This window comes from Rhea americana, unplaced genomic scaffold (assembly GCF_003343005.1).
Source record: "Rhea americana isolate MKP2758 unplaced genomic scaffold, rheAme1 scaffold_10, whole genome shotgun sequence".
In the NCBI taxonomy this organism is placed as follows: domain Eukaryota; kingdom Metazoa; phylum Chordata; class Aves; order Rheiformes; family Rheidae; genus Rhea; species Rhea americana.
Window position 1 is genome coordinate 2,176,690 of NW_028185039.1, and position 16,342 is coordinate 2,193,031.

Consider the following 16,342-nt stretch of genomic DNA (forward strand, 5'->3'; position numbering starts at 1 on the left):
TTTTGAGGTTTGTTTCTTGGTATAGGATTTTTCTCATATCTACTTCATCCTTACAACAGCAGTTTGTTGTAAAAGTTGTGGTTAATTTTGTTTCTTCTCACAAGTACTGGTAGCAATACTCTTGCTGCTTGCAGACAGGACCAGCTCATATGTACATGTGCTTAAACGAGAACCTGGGACTGATCCTTCCCCCCCCACACACAATGATTAACTTAAATCCTTTAATTAGCTTTACTAATCTTACTGCTTTAGTAAATGTAAACTGCAAGAGTATTCAGCTAGAGACCACCAGATGGAGTCTCTAAAGCATTTTCCATCAAGGCTTTGATATTGTTGCAGTACCAATACCAGACATGTAGATAGTCATAAGTAGGAGAACATCTTTTTGGTGTCTGTGGGATTTGTGATAAAAACACTTTAATTAAGGAGTTTAATAATGCATTTGTAAAGGTTAACTTTAGTTATCCAGAGTCTAACATTTTGGCTGTATTTTCGTAGCAGAATTATACCTACTGTGGGACCTTTTTGGATCCAAACTGATACGTTCTTGCAAGAAGTCTTCCATTGTAAATCTGTATTCTCTTTGTTCTCCTATTAGTTCTCTCTTCAGGACTCTGAGCTGACAGTATTTATGCTGTTTCTTATTTATCTTTCCATATAATGCATYATCAAATACTCTACTAAGAATCTGATACTTTCCAAATCTGTTGTTGGCATGATTTGTAATTATATAAGAACTTGACCTATTGTAGATTGTAGATAGTATTGAGTATACTTGTGAACGTAATTAAAAATGACAATTCTTTATAAGGAAGGAATATAAGGAGCTTGCATGGACTGCCAGAAAAAAGCTTGGGCGGAAGCAAGTGGATTGACAAAATAGATAACAAATTGTCCTCTCTCCTGATGGAAAAATAATGTATGCAGAMTATGTCAAAGTGTTCTGATATACAGCAGTAAGTCAAAGGAAATAAAAGAGAGGAAACACTTCACACTTCAAATTTGTTGCCATGGTAGTCTGCACAGCTGTTTTTGTACATTTAGATTGCTTTCACTTAGGAAGAATATTGTATGATATAGTCAGAAATACATGCAGTTTTGCTTACTAAAAAGCTGCAAAAGATAATCTTAGCGCATATGTTTCAGATTCATCAGTGTGTTGAGCACTTTACAACTGCAAAAACTTAGGCAAATGTGCTCTGCAAAGTCTTTTTAGTTAACAGAAGAACTGAGCCTAGATGAGAACTTTGGAGTAACATTTTCAATTATATACTTGCCCAGCACAAAACCAAGATTAGTCCAATCTTGRTTTAAAAACAAAAGTTACATTCCCTTGAGTTCTCTGGTATAGGTGTCATATTTTCTTGTCAACCTYGATGCTTATTCTTCTATTGTATGATACAGTTGAATAGATAGTCTGTGACTGCTACAAAACATGCTTGTCTTCAGTGAATCCTTTTTGTACTGATGGAAAAGGATTGATTCTGATGCTATGTTGGCCTGTTGTACTAGTGCAAACTTAYTGACTTGGGTGATGGCATCTGATCAGTTGAGTTTACTTGTATTTATGTTGAAGTTCATCCTTTGCAAAACCGTTACTAGTTACTTGCTGCTTGTTACTTGCAGCTAGTTGCTTGCTGCTTATTAATGAGCTGCATTTTCATTAAGATCCTCCAAGTCTATTTTATATAAAAGGGATTTTACTTACCAAGATGAGAAATATGGCCTTWTTACGAGAAATGATTGTAGCATAGTATGGTCTGAGGATTGAAGCATCAGAAAATTACTGCTCACTGTTTTTGTTTAGAAATKCTGACTCTCCAATTGAAAGGAGTAAAAAGTAATCTTTAAACCATTGTATTGGAAGTAAAGACTTCTTGTGAGTTACTAGACTTTGATTAAATGGTGTAGTACTACTATTCCTATTTTCACAATTGCTTTTTCCATTTATTTTCACTGAAACTTAATGCTGTTAAGTGTCTCAGACTGTTTTGTTATTATGGAATAGATTCCTAACATATTCAAGTTTGTTTTTAATAATTTACCAATAACCATTTAAAATAGTTACTTCACTTACTGTCAGCATACACTTTACAGGGAACTAATTAATAATTTTGAATGTATAACCACATATGTATTTTCATATATATGTGTGGTAAAGTTATGATCCGTGGTAACTGATAATTCTGATCATATGTAGTGGCTACTGCAATAAATGKTATCAAGAATGTTTAAAAACTCTTAGAGGTAAATTGTCTTTGCAGTGTCAGAGGTATATATTATTACATCAATGTTGTTCAGGGAACCAAGAGAAGTTCTGCAGGGAGTTGATTTCTGTGATCTCATCTGTGGCAGACCAGAGGAGGTGATGTGACAAGGACATGGGCAATGTATGCCATTCATCACTAACCTTGTATTTTTGGGGTATGATATTAGTCCATCCTTTTAGTTGCAGAATTCTTTATATAAAAAGGTTGTAGTTTGGGAGGGGTGGTGGTAGAGTAGTTATATTTTCATTTTGGTTTGAGGGATTTCTTTTTACTTTCATTCCGAGCCAACTTCATGCTGATGAATAATGAGATTTGAATGATGTTAGAATTGTGATCTGGAAAAAATGGTAATTCAATATACTTGATTTGACATTCAAGTCATGTAGTTTTTCATGATTTAATTCAGTGAAGCAACACTAGTTTAACCTCATCTACAGTTGGGTTTTTATCAAGAAGGCAAAAAAAAATTTTTACTAGATAGACTTTAACACTTAGGCATTTTATTAAGAATGTTGTACGAGTCAGTAGTTTCGCCATGAAGCTTTGCATTTCTATAGTTTTATGACATGATACGGAAGATTCTGTCTCCTTATTTTAACAGAGACAGAAATTTTTGAGTGGTTGACTGCTTTCTTTCATTAACTGAGCATTACCTCTTCAGAAACCACCTCAGTTTGATTCTCAAACAAACTTACGAAATGAGAATCTGTACTAGATCAGTCAACAAGAACCTGTCTGGAACTAGTTTTATTAATAACTTAAGGAGAAGCAGAGGTGAACATTTTTGTTGGTTTATTGATTTGATTTAATTGGCTCTTCAGCAAGAGGACTGTAAGTCATAGATCAACTCAAATATTAAATTTAATTTTGTGAGAAAATAATACTGTTAATAATGGCACTTAACTTGTGCTTACTTTCTCATATACAGTATATACATACAGTAGCATACAGTATACTTCATTTTTCAGAGGTTTACATTTAAATGATACTTTAAGAAATAATTTAATAAATTCTTTGCAGATTCTTTTTACATCAGTAGACTGATTTTTATCTTGCACATATATACCATACTTTATTCATATTTATGTAAATGCAAAGTAGGTAAGCCCATATTTACAAAGTCATCAAAAACCTTCAGGTATTGAAATGGAAAGGCCTCATTTTTAGAACTTTGTATATTAAAGATCTGTCCATAATAGTTCCCTGTATTTATGATACCATGTATTTTCTAAGTATTTAATGCACATGCTCATCTAGCCTTTTTTGTATAAATATTGCAAAGTTGTTATTTTTTGGAATGTCACTTTTTAAGAGATACCAAGTTGAGGGTATTGCAAGCGTTGAGAATTTCCTTAAGAGAACAGCAGTTAGTCATTCCATGGCACAGTTTCTTTGAGGCAACTGATATATCACCTTAACACTTTAAAACATTTATTGAGTCCATAGTAATCTCATTCATTAAATTATAAAAGTTGTTTGTCTACATGATTGCCATCACATTTGGTATATTAACAAGGATATATGCAAAAATACCTAACTTTTCTGAAATAAAAAGGACATCAGAAAAACTCAAAATTGAGATTTAAAGAGTAAATTATATAAAACTTGTTCTTTCTCYATCTTTTAAATTGCAGCTTCCATTTTACTAAACAAATCCACTTATAATTTCAAATCATCATGATGTAATTTGAGCTGTGATAAGAGTCAGTCTAGTGAAGTAAATGCATGGTGAATAGTATCAAGGATAGAGTAAAAGAACAAGTACGGAAGGGAACAGAGGAGCAAACTTAAACAAGAAAATCAAATAGAACAGCATGTGCAGATAGAAAACAAGAAAAAATCTCAAGAGAAGTAATAAAAAAATGGTCTGAAGCAGGGAACGTAACATGGAGAGAAAAGAACAGAAATAAATATGCCATTCAGTCCTATTGGACACAGTAAGGAAGATGGAAGATAAGTTGGGAGAAGGAGGAAATAGAAGAAAACAATGTAGAAGTTAAAATTGCGCTTAATGCTGTCTGTCAGCCACACTGTCCTGGCAGCAGCCCAGTTTTGTAAGCCTGTATTCACACCAGATAAGCTAGTTCCTCCCTGCTGGAATTTGTTTTCCTGCATAATAGGAGAAAATTTCTTTAACAACTTCTACATGAAAAGTTTAACGTGCTGCTTTAGGAAGATGAATTTTCCTCTGGTAGGAAGAAGAGGAGCCTATTTGTCAGACAGCTGTAAGGAAAGATTTCTTTCTTCTGCACTGCTGTGTGGAAAGTGAACTTGAATGCTTAAAAATTAGAGTGTAGCTTGCAGTTCTTAGAAAAGCTCTTATACTGGGTGGATGGCGATGGGAAAGAAGGGAAAGAAAAAGACAATGGTTTACCAAAACACAAAAAAGCCAGCGTTATGTCAGCAGAGAGCCTCCACAGGCTGTCACATCAATGAGACACGATGATAAAGGCTTCCTGCCTTAACATGGTTTTAATCAACATGCTAAAACTATGAAGTAAATTGATATAATTGTGCTGGATAGTTTTCATGCAGAAAAACCACCACAGAAATAGATGATTTAATGTATAGAGTTTTAAGGGTTTTTTWAAAAAAAGTTTCCATCTGCTGCAAGATGCTACAGGATGCTACAAGATCTGAGAAGGCCGTGACCTCACCTACTTCCCCCTTAAAGTTTATGCAGGTCTCTATGCTGATAAATTAGGACAAATTATCAGAWAAAATTGTGCTATGACCAACGGACAAGGTTTAACTCTGTTTTTACTCCTTGTTTTTTCTATACCAGAAGCTTGAAAAGCCACACTTGTTGAAGTCATGTGGAGTTTGAGTTGTGACAGATGAGTCAATGAAATGACTATGCCATGTTAAAGCAGGGCCAGTGCCAAAGCTGTCATGCTGCCCCAAACCGATGCAGAATATGGCTTTAACTTCTGCTCCCTCTGCCGTTCATAATGCAACACCAGTTATAGCTTATTCTTTGGGTCAACATTTCCTAATTTTTTACTGTGGGTTAACTGATGCTCCACTGCTAATTTACCTGCAGCATGTTTGTTTCTCATATATTTCAAGTACTCTCCAAACTGTGAAATTTGGCATTCTGCCCTGGGTTTCTTTATCACCTCTGCAATACCAGGAGAGGCACTCCATTTCTAAGAGGTTAGCAGATGCTGACTGAAATGCATACATACTGCTCCCATTTTAAAATGTATTATGTATTGTATTGACCTAGTATGATCTAGTAGATCTTACTCTAGTATGTATTGATTTTATATGGTTTCCAAACCTCCAGTGATGCCCTAGATTAAAGAGAAGTTAATTTATTTGTTGCAAACATATCCCTTGAAAATACAAAATGTTAATCATAAACATATTTATTTTTAAGATAATTACTCTTGGTACATGAACATATGTGGACCATAACACTCAGCCAGACATTCTTTACTAGTTAAATTTTAATTTAACTTTGTAAACCTCTATGTCCTTCATTTTAATGTGCAGATAAAACATCTCTCAGTTCCCCTACAATTTGTTAATAAATATTTCTGAACTGTTGAAATGTTTTAGGATGCAAACAAAGCACTGGAAAAATAATGAAAAAAAAGTTAATTGTTAGATCTAGAAAAAATTGATTTAAAATAGGTGTTAAATCTTAGGTTAGTTTGTGTGAGAATATAATTTCTGAAAATGGTAAATTAGGTGTTTTTAGAGGGGATTCAGTGATGGAGAAGGAAATTAAATAATGTAATTTATAATTAACATATTACATTTTGGACTTACATAATTGAGTAATACAATCTTTACTAAAGATCACCTAGATCACCTTCATTGAAAAATGCTATTTACTTCATCAAGGATAGCACTGTTAGTTATTTCTTTGTACAGAAAGTAAGAAAATTCCTTTTTCTGTACAAGATACAAAGTGCTGTGTCTTCAGTCAAGACTTCAATTAACTGCTTAGTTATTTCTCCAGGAAGAACTATTAGGACTATGAAGACAGAGCTTATGCTTTGTAACCAGTTCAGTGCACTGAATATATTAGGTGTCACAGGTATTACAGCACATAGGCCAGAGCCTTACAAAATTTCTGCAAACACTTAACTATTTGAAAATTAAGACTGTGTCTCATTTATCTGTAACTGAAGGCTCCTTCTAACCCCCTGGTTCGGACCCTCACATAAATGATTCTGAGTGCCAACACAGCAGTATCACAGCCTGAGAACTGGTATACAAAGGACTATAGCAACGGAGCACCAGAGATATTTTCATACCTACGTCATAACTTGCTGTACTACTGTGCGTTCATGAGAACACCCTTGATTCCCACAATGTATTTTTTTAAGCAGGCGTCGTAATTTGTTGGGAAAGTTTTTGTTAATGTATCTGTAGAGCAGAGGCATTACAAAGCTGCTTGAAAAAGCCAAAAATTTTGATAAAATCTTGGTAAAATGTAATATTCGACCGTAATTCTCATCCGCTAGTCTTCCTTTTGCGTTAGTAAATGTGCTTACCAAAAGAGTTACATAATAGGGTGTCCATAACGTGAACTGTGTACAGACTGTGGCAATCAAAAGCCTATGCACCGATGGATCTAATCGTCCAGTGTCTTGATCCAGTGGTGTAGCCTCTTTGCGTATTCGCAAAATTAATACAAGTGCATACAGTACAGCAATAGCTGGTACAACATACCCGATAAAGACCATAATGGCATCTGCTGCCTCTTTGTTCTGCATCTTGGAACATTCAATTATTTTAGTGGATACATGATTGCAGACGTAGAATAGAAGAGATGAGAAACTCGTAAGCATAGCTCCGCCCCATATGAATCCACAAACATGTTTCGTRTTGTACACACTTGACATGTAAGTTCTAGGTAGAGCACGTTCAATGTAGTAGTCCAGACTGAGCAATGTAGTAGAGTACATGGTAACTAAAGACGAAACGTTGAATAAAATAAGTAAGGTAATATAAACTTCATTGTTAGAATTCCAGATGGCCCATTTTGTATTCGCAAGACCTAGAAGGTACATTGGTGCCAGAGCGTTGATGATGAGACCAGCAATGGCAATATTGACAAAGTAAACATCTGGCATAGTCATAGTTGCTTTGTTATAGAGGTTAACCAGGACCAGCAAGCCATTGTAACAAAGGCCAATTGGAAAACATATAATGAGGTAGAAAAGGGAAAAGATGGAAAGCGCAAGATGGAAGTCATGGCAGAGATGCTGGTCCTCACTGTTCTCCGTAGTATTTAATGTTTCACAGCTCCACATAGTGATTTTAGCTTTTTTATCTTCTCTGCTGGTTACCAGCTTTTCTGTAGAGAGAGAAATGAGAGTATTGTTCAAATATTACATTCTATGTTAAATGCAATGTAGTACGAAGAAAACATATAAAGATTATACTCAAGGTAAGTCAATGACTAAAATGCGCTTTGGTCTTGTTAGTCTAGAAGAAAGTCATCTGTAGCTCGGAACTTCATGAGATTAGTAAATGTACTGAAATTTTACTTTTAAAAATGAAATTAGCAAATGACTCATTACAGGACACTCAACAATTAATCACAGACTCTACGTTTCTCTTTACATCAGTATTTTAAGATTAGTACACTTTAAGTTGCTAAACAGCATCTTTAATACATCTACTAATTATGTAACACAATAATGACTGAAGAACTGAAGGATGTAAGATGAGCCACAAATCTCAGCAATAAACTGAAGAATATAGTTCTCTGTCATGTTCTGTGGCAAAGTAAATATAAATAAGATGATAACTCTTCAGGTGAAAACTTAGGAGGCACAACTGAGGAGGTGCAGTGGGAGTGGATATACACCAAGTCAGCGTAAAGTTGACAAAGACTAGAGGAAATTGGGGAATGTAGTGATTTTTTTATGGGTCTAGTCATACTCCAAACCTATAATACAACTATTTAGCTCAGAAAAAAACAATGGAGCTCTGTAGTCCAGGGAACCTAATATCACAGCAGCCTGACTTTCCGAAAAGGCAAGAATTATCTTTTCTTCTCAAAAGAGCCTGACTTCTTTTAAAAATATGCTAATTTCAGTAGATGTTGTCCAGCTGTCTTTATCAGTAAAGAGGTAATGTTCTAACTGAAATCAGTAAACTTCTCAAAGCAATCACGAAAAGTGACTTTCCAAAATGCTGAAGTAAATAATCTCTAAAGTACAACTACAAACATTCACAGCCTTAAAATCATCATTATTATTCCTGTTAGGCCATTTCTGGGACAGAATTTATGTGGCAGATGATTCCCCATGTCAAGTGTGTTCTGGTAGTGTCAGATACTTAACATTATTTTGTGTTCTTTCCTTTTAATATGTATAAAAATAAAAGTACACATACAATTCTTTCCAAAATAGAGTGAGGACAAGATTTAATCAAATCCACAGTGAAGACTGTGCAATTAAAATGAATGCTGCTAGAAAATATGCTGTATTTAATGAACCATACAGCTAAATTATACAGTTGGGGTTTTCTAAACATAAAAAGATATATGGCTGTATCTCACCAGTGCTAATCCTTGACACTTAATGCTGTACACTAGTACAGGATTGGTTCCAGAATCTGTAAAATTCCATTTTTACTTCCAATTATGGTTGTTCTTGCGCATGTTTTTCTAAATATCATTAGTCTGTGCCAAAATTAAGGCTAAAAATACAGCAATTTTCATTGAACAAACAATTTTCTTATTTCACCATTACATATTGGCTTTTCTGAGATAAGTGATTTTTGTGGCAGCAGTGCAAGATGAAATTCAGTTGTATTCAAAGTTTGCTTTTACCGTTATGGAAAACCTTTTTGCTTTTTTCAAGTTGTTCTTTAGCTGTAGCATGGCACGTGTGTAACAAAGTATCGTATGTATATATTGACCCTTCAATCTGCATATTATTTTTCAGCACTGAAAACAACTGAGTTTATTTTTAGGAAGTGACCATTGTTTAAAATGTTCCTTTTTTAAAAAAAAAAAAAAAAAAAAAAAAAAAAAGCTGTTCCACACAGTTGAGGGCGACCAAAATTGCATCTCATTGAACTGTTATGGCTTGATTCAACCAAAGCAACAGCCTGGAACCAGATATTGCAAATATATGCATTACAGTGAGCGCACGGGTGACTAAGCCCAGGCATGGATACGATCACGTACTTCCATTATGTAGGTTTATCCTTAAGCATGTAGCTTTGATTACTCCAGACTGAATTACATCAGCCACAGAATACTTGCCTATATTGTCTCTGAATGCGATCAGTACAGTTTTTGCTACCCYGCTTTGTAATTTAGAGAGGCATGTCTGCTTCCATGATTGTTTTTTAAAATTACCCCATTTGCTTTATATCCTGTAARTGCAGTTAAATAAGGCCCCTCTGTTTTAACAACAGAAACAGTAAGAAATTTATTTTAATTACAAAATGACAGAACTGAACCTCAGAAACGAGCAAAAATAAAGTCCACAGTAAACATATTTTCTGAAGAGATATGTTGTTAATGATTTCCGAACCACCAGATGAGGTATTTTTGCCATCAATGCCATAATCATCTRCTTTTACATGTCACTTACCTGAGAAACCGCTGTAGCTGTTYGCTATCCTGTATAGGCCCAATTCASCATTTCTTACCCAGAAATGTCTTTTGTCAYTTTACAGGCACTTTTGCCTTCACAGACTTACGTTTGGGTGAGTCCTTAGGGCACTACAAATGAAACAGGTTGATTTGATAAATCTAAACCAAGTGCTTCTCTAACCAGAAGTTGTTTTCAAGCTCAGGTTCATCTGCATAAATCAGCTCTGTAGTCCTCCTGCTCACTGTATTGATTCAGCCTTCCCTAGCGTTTTGTTCTGAATTTGCTGTTTATACACTTTCACCCTACTTAAAACCAGAATTTAAAATGTAGAATTAGAAGTAAAAGAGCTTCCTCCCGGCTGCTGCTCTCGCCCCAGGTCCGCTCGCGCGGCCCCAGCCGCAGCAGCCGTGTTTCCCAGCCTCTTACCTTTGCTTCACGTTTCACATTCCTTTGTGCCGCGCGATCCGCAGGCGTTCGCTAAGCAGCGTTTCCAGGGAAGGAAGGAGGCTGAGCAGCCTTGGCTTGTTTCGCTTTGGAAACATTGCGCCCGCCGGCCCGCAGCGCGCGTGCGGCGCGCTCCGCCGGGTGTGYGCGCTGCACTTGTTTTTCCCCTAGTAACTTACTCACGAGTTTCTGCTTGGCTTGGCAGGCGGCAGCCGCCCCTCCCTTGCTCTGTTTACAGCCCGTTTCAAGAAGTGAGAGGCTGCGCTCCGGGGGGAGTGAACTGTTGGATTAAACTCAGCTTAGTGGTTGGGTTTCAGCTTTACTACTAAAACTATACGGGTTCCTGGAGCAAACAGCTTCGTTACGGTGCTGGCACTGGTGTCTGTGTTCTTTTTTGACCTTTGGGAATGTGTTTCATTCTCTGTAAGTGGACTGGGCAGCTATGGCTCAAGAGCACGTGTTTTCTTTTTAACCTGTGATAAGAAAATAGAGCTTTGAGGTTTTATTTTTATTTGGTATGCATCTTAACCTGTATTTAAGAATATTGTACTAATGGGGTGCACAAATGCTAGTGCTGCTTACAAAGGTGAGCTGACTTGTAATATAAGCTAGGAAGAAAAGTTTTGATTTACTTGGAATTTGGTGGTGTTTTGGTGTTGTGAAGAGGCATTAAGACATAACATGAGCCTCACTGTGATAGTATCTTTTGCTTCCTTTTTTTAAAAATTAAGAGGTGGTTTTTCTCAAGCTATTTGCATAGACCATCAGGTAATGGAAGTGAGAGTGTGTTGTCACTTGAAAGCGTTTGTGAACTGTGGGTTGATAATTTAAATTATTTCATACTGAATTTTGTACTGAGGAAGTTCTGTTTTTTATATGGAAACTGCTCAGGCTAGTGAACTGACCTTATTACCTACTTCRTTGATAGCACTAAATAAAACTAAGAGCAGCCTTACTTTTTCTCTGTTCATTGTCTTAGAGATTCTGAGTTTTTATTCCGTAATAAATGAACACCAATGAAAAAAAATCACTGAATTTGAAAGTTAAATTCAGGAGGTGTTTATCGGATAAATAATAGAGACACACTAAAAATGATTACTCAATTTCTATTGACTTACCATTCTCTAGTGCAATTTGTTTATTTAGACAGTGTTGCTACTTCTTGGTTTGTACCTAGCATTTCATTCTGAATATTATAAAACCTCTGCAACTCCCTGATGACAGAAAAAATGATACACTTCTATTTGTTGAATGGTACATGGACAAAATTGCATACACGCTATGGATAACTGTGTTACAAGCTGTGGCATCAAGTCCTTGCTGCCTCAAAACTTCAAGAAGGAATGTCATGTTTAGTGAGGAGGCAGCAAAGTAGGAAAAATACTAGTTAGCACGTACTTTTAGAGCTTTAGATACTTAACTGAAAGCCAGTTTTTCTACATGTCATAAAAATTAAAGGTGACTTTAGATAAGAATTTTGAGGAAGTATTTAAGGAAAAATTCTTAGTACGCAAATTAAGAGCACATGGTGGCAAAAATTATTTTAGAAAGGATGCATAGAACAGCCTTTTACATTAATGAATGAGAAAAAATGAAATGCTGCTTAGTTGCACTATAGAGTCAATAGCTGCAGTTGAATTTTTCTTCAGAGATCTATAGTGTATCACTAAGTTGTAGAGAAGGATGGTTAACAATTTAAAGCATGGTCATTCTAAACTGATTATTTTACTGGATTTTAAAACAATTATCCATTCGTAGCAGTATCTCTTGCTGTGCAGATTTTTTTTTGTAGAAAATAATTTATTTGTCTACTTGCTTTATTAAGTTATCATCTGTATGTGAAATAGCTGTTACCTAGATTATCTATTGAATATGTGTTTTCACAAGCTGTAATATCATTATAAGCCATATGTAGCTAATAAAGTAGTCACATGTAAACTGAGTCTCCAAACAGGCCTAAGATTCATACCTTCATCAGGTCTTGTACAGTTCCTGCAGTATCTATTAATTTGTACAGAAACTAGAAAAAAAAGCACACTGCACAGTAAAGGCTGAGAGCTGTGCAGGGCTTTGGACTACCTCGTTTGCTTGAGATCATGACTGAGAAAACTGAAAAGCTTTGCCAGCAATGTCACATACATGCATCAGCCATGACTTAGTTACTCATCAGTGTTTGTAAATTTAGCAAGTTATATTCTAAATATTATTATTTATTGATTAATCTTAAGAAAATGTGTGATTGGTATTTCTGGATAGCAGTCCTCCCATAATTAGTTGTTCCTTAACTATTTGAGGTACACCCTTAGTTGTACACCCTTTGAACTCCTCAAGTAGGGGAGAGAGCAGCATCACACTACTGTAGCTCTGAGTCTGGATGATGTGGCATTTTTTTAGGCTAACTAGTTTATATACATGCCATAGGGATTAACAGAAGACTTGTTGGACAGATGTACAGAAAGTACAACTAGATAGTGCAGGTTAGATGTGAGAGGGGAAAAAATGCAGTAGTGCTGGCGAGTAGGTTTCTGGCTACGCTTTATTTATGTAGTCGCAGAGTTGCCATTGTACAATGATATGGCTCAGATAAAATGCTTTTAACATTAGTGTAGAAGAAAATCCTGCTTGATGCAGGGTGCTGGGCTGAAAAACAGGCCTCTTCCAACCCTGTCATTTATGTTTTTATGGTGCAATCACTGACCAGTTTGATGGATGGGATGTTTGTAATTGATATTGGTTCMATTTTCTAATGCAGTTAATTCAATGCAGTATGATATGAAAGAAGCTATGACTAAATCACAGAAATAACTAATATAAAAGTAGCATTGAATCTAAACCCATTTTGTATGTTTAAAAAATACAAATAAAAAAGGAAGAGTAAGTCAGTTGGAAGAGGGATGGTTTTATTCATTCTACAGTCCTAGCACTTTTTGCCCCGGTCGTGTGAGAATGAGTGAGAAGTAACATGGAGCAAAGGGCTTGCCAACCCTGGCAAGCTAATTCACAGAAACAGCAGACCTTCCAGCCTCCTTAGTCCCACACATTTCACCTTCATTATTAGACTCCTTTTTTTCTTTTAAAATGCATTCTCTTTGCTGTACAAATCTGCTTTGATAGAAGCATAAGCCAAAAAAAAAAAAAAAAAGTAAAAAGAAAAGCCTTCACCTTTGACTCTGTCTGTCCAGCTTTTGCCTACTCCCAGTTAATTATGCACAATTTATGAGTGTTGTGAGCCCATTTCCAGCTTTATCGCTTATTACCTCCTCCTCAGTCCACTGCTATTCCTTAGGAGTTCCTTCTGGCCAGACCTAAATGCTTCTATACATTTCCATTTGTTTTTCAAAAATCTTAGTTTTCGCATCTGCCTGACCATTGTATTCCTCTTTATCTCTTCCTGATGCCTCCATTACTGTTAACACTACACCTCCCATCATTTGGTGATATGATATATATAGTATCATATTGGACTCATCACAGCATTATCCTAGTATGATACTCTTCTCACTTTTTTGTTCCCTGTTGCTCTTTTGCGAGACATCTCAGTCTGCCTTGGACACATTCTTAGGCATGACCAGCCAACAATAAAAATTGAATTCTCAGAAACTAAGGGTGTATTTCTTGGACACATTGGATGAGCACAGAGATCCTCATACATCTAAAATCAGTCTTCTGCTATGGTCATCCTTTGAGGTTACTCACTTAAAACTGCTTTTTCCAGAACTTCTGAATATATGTTGTCCTCAGAACACTTCAGAACTTAGCTCCGTCCCATGGGTCCCTCTCTGTCACTTGCTACCTGATCCTTCTCCTTGTTCCACAGATGTTAGCAACCCTTTCACTCATTTATTCTTTTATTCTGTAAGCACCGCTTGATGGTAAAGCACCCTGCTTTGCAGCTACCTTGTTATTCAAATCCCACTCCTGCCATGATAAACTGCTTACTGATTTGGTCTATTAGTCACCTAATAATAATATGCATTTTTTAGCTTTTAACATTTTTTATTATTATTAATAGAAATTATTAACAATTTGTCAGTTGCATTGTGCAGATTTCGTTTCTATTTAGATTGTTCAGCTCTTTGGGAATCCAAGTTCATGTAAGGCCTTGTCAGAACTGATCTCTGCAAATTGCTGTCACGTAATCAATAAGCATTAAGAAGTGAGTTCAGATGCTTCTATGGTTTGGAAGGGAGGAAAACTTAAATCKAGATAATGGCAACTGTTTTTTCAATGTGTGCACCTTATGTATATTACATTAGAACTGAAGAACTTTCTTCTCTCTTCAAAGTCTGTACAGTATTACTCAAAGCAATACATACTGTCTTAATCAGAAGGGGGTAACTGTATTTGCTTTCTTTTCTCCTTTTTTTCCCCCCTCTCATTTTCTAAGAAGCTTAAAACTTTTGAGGACACATAAGATACTCAAAAAAAAAAAAAAGTTTAATTACTCTGGAAAACATAATGGAAACTGCTAAAGGGTGTTTTTAAGAGACAAACTCTTAGATCTGTTAGTGAGTGGCAGTGTGGTAGCAATCTGGAAAGCCTTAATAACAAAGTAGTATGGGACTAAAAGGCATGCATATATTTTTTATTTTACTAGATAAAAAGTCCTAAGTACCTATTGAAATTACTGCAAAATGGGGAACTAAATTTCATGGAGAGGAGATAGTCTAGCATTAAGGTCTCTGAAGATTTGTGTGGGAGGAGTCCTGAATTCAGAGACAGATGCTATCTGCCAGGCACATCTGCCATTCCAGATAAATCTTGTTCTTCTTTTATGCTGTTTATGTCTTTGTAGTAGGGCCTCCACAGGAGTTTATGTTGCCARTTGCTGTACCCTCTTTGCAGCTGCTCCGTAACAGCTGTGCAAAGGGCTCTGCATGGGTTAACTCCATCAAACTTGGTTGTTTTGTTAACTTATCTCAGGGTCCGAGTATCAGATGAGTATGACTGCTCTCCTGCTCCACCTCTTCCTGACTTAGCTTTATCGCTGAAGTCCAAAAGAGCCTCTATATGGAAAACCTGACATACTGACTTTCTTTTTTCCATTTGTACAAAGTGAGAGAAGATTCACCACAAAGTGAACAGTGCAGGTTTTAATATACCAGGAATTTGTTGTGGCTTGAAATTTCATTACTGCAAAATGTGAAATCTCTTATTTTTTGCAGTGCTAAAGGAAAGATAATCCATTAGGCAAAATGAACGTATGTTAAAGTGAATCAGATCTCATAGAACAGTTAGCTGTATGCCCTCTACAAGCCTTAGTTGTCTGAGTATCTTGAAATGAGATACAATTTGGAGATGCATATCTACAGGATAGTACTTTTCTTTAAAAAGGAATTTTATCCAAAATAAATAACTTGTCACTGTCTTGGTATTCATATTCACTTCCAATAATTTATAGTGTATTAAATAACAACAATTAGAATGAATATAGAAAATAGGCTTCATAGATGATTTGAGTTGCGGATTTTAAAAGTTGACTAATTGGAAGACAAGAAATGTCAGCTTTTAAGTGTTACCCTAGTAGACAATTTCATTCAGACCATTTAATATGAACAGCCAATTAGTACTACTACTCCAATTTCTATTGAATGTTTTCAGAGCACCTGGAAGCCARTTTTGATGTAGCTATCCTACTTTAAGTGGCAAAAAAATAAGTTAAATTTAGTATCAAAATGAAAGTTCTTTATAGATTTCTCTTTAACTGGTTTGATTTTAAAAAAATCGTTTTCTTAATTTTAATCTGCAGCAGAATTTCCACTGTGTTTATAACTAAAGTGCCACAGAAGCCAAAAGACTTAATTGAATTATATAATTCCAGCTTCTTGGAGAACACATAAGATCATTAGCTGTAGCAAATATTTATGTTCAATTTAAATCGAATATAAGTTGTAGTTTCATTTACTATGAAATACTTCAACTTGATGGAAGTAATAAGGATTATACACACCTTCAGAGACCATTCTATCATGATAGTGATGTTCAGAAGGTGGCAGGCAATGACTTCAATAGATTTTATGGAGTGAATATACTTTCTCCAGCTGTTTTTCATAG

The 16,342-nt window shown here is 35.7% G+C and overlaps 2 protein-coding genes across 5 annotated transcripts in view; one reads left to right on the forward strand and one right to left on the reverse strand.

Moving 5' to 3' along the window:
* Positions 1-16,342, forward strand: part of CHLSN (cholesin) — a 131,032-nt gene that overhangs the window by 37,549 nt on the left and 77,141 nt on the right. The window lies entirely within an intron of this gene.
* The window catches only part of GPR146 (G protein-coupled receptor 146), a 52,727-nt gene continuing 42,010 nt past the window's right edge, over positions 5,626-16,342 (reverse strand). For 2 of the 4 annotated variants that reach the window (XM_085301372.1, XM_085301400.1), the window contains one exon: positions 5,626-7,584. In XM_085301372.1, coding sequence (XP_085157498.1) covers positions 6,539-7,540 — 1,002 coding nt within the window. In that variant the 5' untranslated portion in view covers positions 7,541-7,584 and the 3' untranslated portion in view covers positions 5,626-6,538. Of the gene's footprint in view, positions 7,585-9,841; positions 9,866-10,270; positions 10,627-16,342 lie in introns of those variants that run through there. The other 2 variants (XM_085301381.1, XM_085301391.1) reach the window with 2 other exon arrangements.